This window comes from Microtus oregoni, unplaced genomic scaffold (assembly GCF_018167655.1).
Source record: "Microtus oregoni isolate MIOR12 unplaced genomic scaffold, Mior012 000049F_ref0000343, whole genome shotgun sequence".
Lineage (NCBI taxonomy): Eukaryota > Metazoa > Chordata > Mammalia > Rodentia > Cricetidae > Microtus > Microtus oregoni.
The window spans coordinates 14,552,853-14,561,388 of record NW_024543223.1 but is presented as its reverse complement, the minus strand read 5'-3'; the positions used below and the strand labels follow the sequence as shown (position 1 = coordinate 14,561,388).

Here is an 8,536-nt window from a genome sequence, read left to right as displayed (position 1 = left end):
GTTCCCTCATTACCGACTCATCTTGGGATTCTTTATCAACCCTGCATGCCTCGCCACTGGAAAAAGCCTCCTCATCTTTCACAGTTCAGATCAAATGTTAGCTCAGAGAAACTTTAATACCACACTCCATCCAGGAGACTTCATTCCTCCCTGTCTCTGTGCCGGGGCTATTTTAGCATCCTTACATTGCCCCGCTTGTATATCAAACTGCAGATCAGCAGCAAGGGTTCAAAAGTGTAGGGGGATTTTTCCAGAGGTGGCATGTGTTGGAAGGAACTACTGGTCCTAGGAGGAACAAAAGGAAGACATTAGAACTGTGAAAACTTAGAAGCTCAGAGGCAGGGTTCCATAAGGCTGAATGACTGCAGGCCGCTGTTGGCCTGGATTTGATTTATGTGAGCTTGCTGAATGGGCTGCATGGGCAAGAGATCCCACCCCAGCAGGGATGGGCATCACCTGTTTGCTTCTCCCCACGTCTTACTTAACTGTCACAAGTGTCTGGAGGTGGGAAATTTTAAGGTATTTTTGCTTTGCTTTGTTAGTATGGCTACTTAACCTAATCATATATCTTCTGGAATTTGTTCTGTCTTTGCAGTTTCTGTCATAATTGAAGTAAAAAGTTTATATGATCTAAAATAATATAGATTCTGGTGCCAGACTTGCTAGATTTCATTCCTCATCTCACCAAGTTACACAACTTGTCTGTACCTTGACTTTTTTCCATCTGTCAAATGGAGCTAGAATGACTCTGGCCACTTGGGACTATGAAGAGGGTTTAGGCTGTCAATAGGAGGAAAAGTCTTGGAATGGTGTTCTGGGAGGAGCTGTTGCTCAGTGGTAAAGTGCCTGCCTAGTATAGGCAAAGTCTGGATTTGATTGGCACCACCAGGAAAAAAATGAGAAAAGAGAAAAACCAAGCAGCCAAACAAATAAGCCTGTGCCCAGCACAATAGTGGTCCCTCAGAAACCTACAGTCATTTCCACTCCTAGTGCTATTGTTACTAGTTCATTTCTGTGTCATGTGGATACATTATTATTACTTCTTGAGGATATGGACATGATCATAGTTTCTTTGCTCAGCTCCAAAACTAGAGAGAACAATGATTCTTACTGGATTTATATGCGACCTTGTGTGCAGAGATCCGTGCTTGTAGCATCTCCGACAGCACTCTTGGAACCTCACAACAAAGCCTGCGAAGTCATTATTGCCCCCTTTGACAGACGAGGGAACTGAGAATTAGTCAATAAGTGAATTGTTCAGGGTCAGACAGAGCTGACGAAGGCAGAGTCCCCAGAGTTCAGCTCCAAGGTATTCACAAAGAAGCGCCAGCACCCTGGCCATTGGGAGTTGTTCCTCTCTGGCCCTCCCTTTATAACCCCCACAGCCTTCTTTTTACTACCCAAAACAGCATTATGGAACTAGAAGACTGAAAACAGAGAGGCCCCCATTGATATACCAGACTGATTAAGGGCAATGAATGGGCAGGCGCCAGTTATCAATATAAGATGTCCTCGGGGGTAACTGTGGCCTCTTCCATTTTAGTCTTAATTTCTGGGAGGGGAATTTGACTGATTGCCACCACAACCAAGTTTGCGGCATGGGCTGAGGCGCTTGCCACGCATATCCAAAATGACTCTTCATACTGTTCTTCTACCACGACAAACTGGAAGAGCCTCTCCTGGAAGTTGGCAATTCTTTCTGTCAGGTTGTGGAATTTCACTGCAGCCATGAAACTGCCGATGGCCAGAGCCACGACTCCACCTGAAAGCCAAAACAGCGCCTTTACTTCCTGTTCCTCTTGGCAGTTGTAAGGTCTTCACTGGGGTTTGGAGTGAAAATTTGGGGTTTGGAGAATTAATAGAGCAACACAAATTTGAACTTGTGTTTAAAAGCAGTAGATGATGCATAGTATCAAAGGCAAAAGGGACAGTCCTCTGGAAAAAGAATAAATTAATGACAGACAGACTAGAATCTGGATGCCTCTAACTCCTCTTTCCGGTAGTATCCCCATTAGAGGACCACTCTCTAGACAGCTTACGCCTTCTGTGTAGAGAATGAGTGTTGGATAGGAAGATCCTATTCTGCAGGGTGAGGTTTCACCTGCCCGCTGCACTATTCTACAGAAGGTGGGGAAGTAGTGAGGAAACTCTGGAATTCCAAACCTCATTTATCTCCCTAACAACTGAGCAAAACTTGGAAGTTGTTTTGATGGGTCTGTTTTAATTTAAATTGACACTCAAAAACAACACACACTAAACTGAGTCTGGTAGTGCAGGTCTGTAATGCAAAGGCTCGAGAGGCTGAGGCAGGAGGATTGCAAGTCTGAGGACAATTGACCCTCACAAAGCGTTCTCTTTATCACTGTTTAGATACCGACCAGAGGACTAAGCACGCGTTCGGGGACACTGTGAGCTCCTCATTCATTCACTGGAGTTTCCCTCCCTTTTCACCACGCAGCTTAGCAGCTTACTGACCTCCCTTGCTGAAACTGCCTGCTGTCCTGAAGTCATGGACCTTTTCTTTGCCATCCCCTCCTCCTGGCAGCTGCCAAGATTTACATCTTGCTTTTCTCTCAAACTCCAATAGCAAGGTCCCTTAGCATCCTTCTGAGTCTGTTTTAAGATTCTTTTATTAACAAGGTAAGTTAGCCCAAAAGAGGAGCTTCAGGTTCCCCTGGTTAACACTTGGGAGCCCAGCCTGACGGTGTGGCCACCAGTTTCCCTCCCTTGGGGGCTTCTTACCTGCTAGGACATTCCAAAGGCAGATGCCACCAGGGCCATTGACTGCCCTGTAGGGGACCTGAATGATGTTGAGAATAGCAAAGCCCATGCTGACCAGAGCGAGGGCCAAGGCCAGGAAGAGGAGCAGCAGAATTGTGACGTGGAGGCTTGCATTGAGCTCCTTTACCAGGTGCGGGAAGACTGCAGAGAGAGGTGGTATTTCAAGGTCAGGTCATGGCTCCTTTCACAACGTCAGGACTCACTTATCCCAAGATAAGTAAGTAAAGGATAAGGGAAAGAGACAAAAATGCTGGGTTTCCAAAAACCAAGAGACCTCCTGAGATGGGTCCATGGACCCTAGAGTTACCACTTGTTAGTTGGCTGGAAATCCTCGCTGTGGTGGAGTGAGCACAGATCCTGAATGTGCCCCACAGTGGACTGAGCCTGCAGTCCTGGGATCTGATGTTGATCGCTGCTGTTCACACAAGCCTCAGACACTGGCTAGGCGGGGCAGATGTTATTGCTGCCACGTGTCACGGACACTTAATGCTCACATTGTATAATATTTCATGAAAATATCAATTTTTCCATAAGAAGGTGGCTGAAGAGGTTAGTGAAACATTTGTATTTGTTTCTCTAGGTTTGCCACTGGTACCAGCAGAGAAAACGAAATGATTCCCTAGGAGGAGTTCAAATATGGTCCAGGACAATCTGAATCTGCTCTCAGAAATGGTATCTGTGGGTATCGCTGTTGTTAACTGTACTCTCTAACGTGGGAGAGGCACGTGGTCTCAGTGGGAAGCTAGCAATGGCTGTGTGAGAGAAGGGTGATTGCCGTTTGCTGAGCACAGTTATGGCCTGAACTCTTCAGAGTCATCATCTCATTTGCTGATCACGATAAGGCATCTGGAGGTTGTCAACTCCCTTCGCCCACAAGCTTGGAGACATGGAGTTCATTGTCTTTGGGTAAAGCACCCTGAACTATATATAGAAGTTAGAATATATATAGAATATACAGTCCTGTGTATTATGAGGTATAATGAGTTTAAGGTTAGCTTTAATAATTCTGTCTAGAAATTTAAAATAATGAATACAAAAGAATCCCATCCCTTAGCAGATTCCAAGGTTGGCACCTCTCAAGCCTAAAATCTAGAGGGTGTTTTTTTTCTTTTTAAATTGTTTTAGACAGGACCTCATTATACAGTCCTGACTGGCCTGGAATTGGTTGAGTAGACCAAGCTGGCTGGCCTCCAACTCACAGAGATTCACCTGCTTCTGCCTCCTGGGTGTTGGAATTGAAGCATGTACCCCCTTGCCGGGCAAGAGTGAGAGCCTTCATTCTTCATATGCTGTGTCATGCCCAATGTTTCCAGGCACCACCCACATTTACATCCTGTTTTTTTTTTTTAAATCTTATTTATTTTTATTTTAGGTGTATTGGTATTGGGTCCCCTGGAACTGTAGTCACTGCTGTGAGCTGCCATGAGGGTGCTGGAAATTGAACCCAGATCCTCTGGAAGAGTAATCAGTGCTCTTAACCGTTGACCCATCTCTCCAGCTCCCACATCCTGGATTCTTACTCAACTTTCTTTCCACGTCTGTGTTTTCCTTTGTCATTATCTCTGCGTGGTCATCTCCCTGGCTTTGGAAAGTTCAGCTGGGAGATGGGCTCCTTTCCAAGGAGTTTGTCTTGCTCAGGCATTGTTTTTCCCGTTGTTTCCATTCCAACTCCCTTCTTGAAACTCAACATCCACTTTTCAAACCCTGAGTCTCTTCTTATTCCAGATGTAGTAGCTTAACCTAATTACCCGGCTCATTACTCCCTTTCTTCCTAAGGATCGCAAGCATGACTCTTATAGCAACCCTTACTCAATCTTTAAAATGCAAAACAGTCCCTCACATGATTGGCAAAATTAAGAACTCCTGTTGATGATGGTATAGGAAAAAGCCACTCTCGAATCTCATAGGGATGCTCAGTCCGACATCCCCATTAAAAGGCAACGTCATCAAAGGCAACGTCTATCAAGGCAATTTCATTGCTAGTCATTATTGTCCAGATAGGCCAATGCATTCAAAGTTGTATACATAGATTGGGTGTTCATTACAGTAGCAAATGTTTGGAGATAGATTAATTCCTCCAGTTAACAAATTGGTTGAGTAAATTTAGTTATAATGTCACAATCCAGATTTTAGAAAGAACCAGCCACATGTACATGATGATATGAACCTGTAACTGGAGCTGATTAGAAATTCACACCATGTTATGATGATGAAGAAGAGGGAATCTGGGGCACAAAGAGTGATGAGGGATAGGAGGTAAAGAGTACGCAATCCACAGCCTCCAGCTGAACGTCTTAATTATATATATATAGCCTATTGGCACAGGGTGAATCTCTTTCTAACGCTCACATTCATATGTGTTACACCCGACTCAGGACTTCAGGGAACTGAGGTTTTAATTACCTTTTATAGTCACTCCTTAGAAATTCAAGAGTTTCAACTCAACAGTTCTTTCCATTAGCAGCCCCCAACCTCAACAGGGTTTCTCTGTTGTAGTCCTGTCTGTCCTGAATCTCACCATGTTGCCCAGGATGGCCTTGAACTCAGAGATATGCCTGCCTCTGCCTCCTCAGTTTTGGGTTTCCATTAGTTTTACCCTGTTGCACTGTGCTGCCCCCAGAAAGCTGTTGTGGCTCACTCCTCCACTGTTTCCAAGAATTTTAGGCATCTCCAACTTAATGAAATTGAACTTTGCAGCTTGGAATCCACAGCGATGAACACAGCAGACCCATGGCCACCATGGCCACACATTAGTATTTAAACTTAGATAATTTGTTTTTTCCTGATTCCAGAGACATGTGATCTTTTGCCCTGGTGAGACAAACAAATGTTCCCAGAATTGGAAGCCAGACCCAGGTTTTGGCTCTTGGGGAGGTTATTCTGGGGTAAGAAGTAGGGAGGGGACTGGACAGCTAAAATGACCACACTGCATGGTAGGTACATTCACAGAAATTGTTTCAGGTATTGATTTCTCTAATCCACAATTTCTCCTTTAATAAAATGTCATCATAAAATCAGGACAGAGAAAATGAACCACAGGGGTGGCTTCAGCGATTCTCCAGTGACTAGAGTTTAGTCTGAGTGAGCTCCATGTCTCTCTGCTGCACAGCAGACTTTTCTGGGCAGACACTTGTCTGATCAGTTCATCCCTCTTTTCCTGGTGGTGCCTGGCTTGTATCTACTCAGCAGGACACCTGAATGCATGTGTGTCATGCATTTAATGCTTGTTGCTTTCTTTCTGCAGCCACTCCAGCTTTGCTTTTATTTCAGAAGTTCAGAAGCTGTTTGTAAATGAGACACAATAAAAATCCCCTAGTCTAAGCACTTTCGCAAGCCCTGTGAATAGGGATCTTTTTCTGTGGACCTTCAGAAAGTGGGAAATCCTGTTCAGGGTGGGAAATGCTAATACACCCCTAGTTACTTTGAGTTTACAGGGTACTGCCCTTGAGAGCCATGCTCTGAAGGAAATTAGGTTGTCTCTAGAGAAGCAGTAACACACACAATTTCCCTACAGCACATGATCACAGGAAGAAGCTGCCTCAGGTTTCCTGAGAGCTTTCAAGCTTGGTCTCTTCCAAGGTACCATGAATGAACACATTATACACCCTCTGGGATGACCTGGCAGCAGCTGAAAACAAAACATCCTTAAATATTTTGTGACTCACAGATGAAAATGAAACACCTTCTGTGCATCTCACACGTTTTTGATGCTTGAGACCTGATTTCACTAGAGGAAGCAGGGTCTCTCACTGAATTCAGAGCAACACTGGCAGCCAACAATCTGCCTGTCTCTACTTTTGACAGCACTGGAGTTACAAGCTTGCACGTGACCATGCCTGAGCGCCTCTCCAGCCCCCTAGGTTGTGGAAGTAATGGAGTTATTTCCCCAATACTTAAAGTCCATTTTAATTTCTGGGTGAATATAAATATACTCAGAGGTTTTTTCTCAGACATCATGAACATGTCTTTCCTTTCTATATAGAAATGAAGACCGTTTGTATTATGTTTGTCAAGGGGAACAACAACTAATTTTCTGTATTTAATGAGATGCATGTCCTGGCCAGGTTTTTAAACATTCCCACAGTTCTGAGATACAGAAAACAAGTGCTGGGTGAGATTTCTGATCCCCATGTGATAACAAGCCATTGATTAACTATAGGTTTGTGGGACACTATTCTTACTACTGATCTAATTGACTGTTTTGCTTGTTTTGCTTTCTCTTTCCCAGAAGATCTTCCCCCAAGCCCTTTTTTGGACTCTAGTCTTAGGTCTTTGTGGGCCTACTTATTTTGCCTTCTGAGCTTTGAACTCAGGCCAGTGCTGCCGGCTGCTCATCTTTAAACCCTCAAGTGCCTTCCTCAGTCTTCTTGCCTGAAACCTGTCAGTGGCTCTTCAAACCCTAGAAGTACATTCCCTGCAAAGTCGCTGTGCTGTTCCTCAGGGTATGAAGCTTCCACGCACAGGGGTGTGGGGACAGTTTACCATGCTTCCTGGAGGTCCCCTTCTGCAGGCATTCTGCACCTGTCATAGTGAACACCACCAGAGTCCCACAACATGGGTCTGGCATCTGATTCTGTTGTTTCTGGGCAGAATGAATGACCCCAGATGAATTATGTTAATGCTGAAACCTCAATGTACTCTGCTGAAAAATGGGAGCATTCACGATGCCTTCATTGTAAATGCGTTGTAAAGCTTAAAAGAACCAGGCAATGTGCCGCTTCTAGTGGGAGACCTGACACACGAGCACTCGATGTTTTACTAATCATTATTACTAGAAGTAACCTGCAAACTATACAAATTCCTACCTCTAGAATTTTTATTTATCTTTTTTAGAAAAGAAAGAGAACAATCTGTTTGCCTTGCTCCACAGGAGCTGTTGGTGGCCTATAGACCTCAGTGTTATGTCTTAGATACACAACAGTCAAATCTCATTTAAACATAAGCACTCCTGCAAAGCAAAAAAATGCACACACCAGTTTACGTGCCCCAGTATGCTCACGTGCCCCACTATACTCACTTGTAAACTGTGACTGGCGGCCTCCGAGCCCACACTGCCGTACTTTACAACCTCGGAAGAGCCCATAGTAAATGTCTCCAATGAATTTGACCAGTTCTGGGTCGGTGGCGTTGACCAAATCCACTCCAGTTTGACACAGGATCTTCCCACTTAACCAATGGGGCACAGACAAGGCAACGATGATCAGTAGGAAGGAAGAGAAACTGAGTAGAGAGGCCAGCCCGTACCACGCCTTTTTGAACCATCCAGGCATGCTAGTGAGTGCAGATCATCCCCCAGGACTCTGGGCCACAGTAGGGCAAGGGGACATCTTTCAGACACTCAACACTAGCCTGCTCCATACACACCAACCCAAGACCTGCAGTCTGTCTTCTCAGCCTCCTTCAGGGCCTGCCTTCTCGGCGTGTGTTTACTACTAGCACATCCCCAGCCTCTGCAGATGATCTTCCCTTGACTCGACAGAGCCGAGTGTGTTACCCAAGGAAGTAACCCTATATCTCCCACTGGACTAGGGTTTCAGCAGAGGCTTTAATTGTTCCTCCGTTCAAGTATTTAAGTCATCGTGCTGTGGGCATCATAATGACCAGAGAGTCATTACCAAGCCAACCCAGGGACAGCTGCTGACAAAGGATGCTAACTAGACTTAAAAAAAATTGCACGGTAGAAGCAAAGCAGAAATAGACCCATTAGCACGCGCATGTATTAGCAACAATGTGCAGGATCAAATGTCGATCTCTT

General features: G+C 44.8%; 1 protein-coding gene across 1 annotated transcript; it reads right to left on the bottom strand.

The window, feature by feature from the left end:
- Positions 1 to 1,496: 1,496 nt before the first annotated feature.
- Clrn2 (clarin 2) lies at positions 1,497 to 8,051 on the bottom strand. Its single transcript, XM_041636236.1, has 3 exons — positions 7,799 to 8,051; positions 2,743 to 2,922; positions 1,497 to 1,762 (listed from the first exon to the last, which is right to left on the bottom strand). Exons 1-3 carry the CDS (start codon positions 8,049 to 8,051, stop codon positions 1,497 to 1,499), a joined length of 699 nt encoding a protein of 232 aa, XP_041492170.1.
- Positions 8,052 to 8,536: the final 485 nt, after the last annotated feature.

Bases quoted from the DNA above. Each gene is read 5' to 3' on its own strand.
- Clrn2 (XM_041636236.1), bottom strand. From the start codon at position 8,051: ATGCCTGGATGGTTCAAAAAGGCGTGGTACGGGCTGGCCTCTCTACTC. The intron at 2,923-7,798 runs GTGAGTATAGTG...CTCTCTCTGCAG, and splicing joins CCGCCAGTCACAGTTTACAA to TCTTCCCGCACCTGGTAAAG. The intron at 1,763-2,742 runs GTAAGAAGCCCC...TTTGGCTTTCAG, and splicing joins CCTTTGGAATGTCCTAGCAG to GTGGAGTCGTGGCTCTGGCC.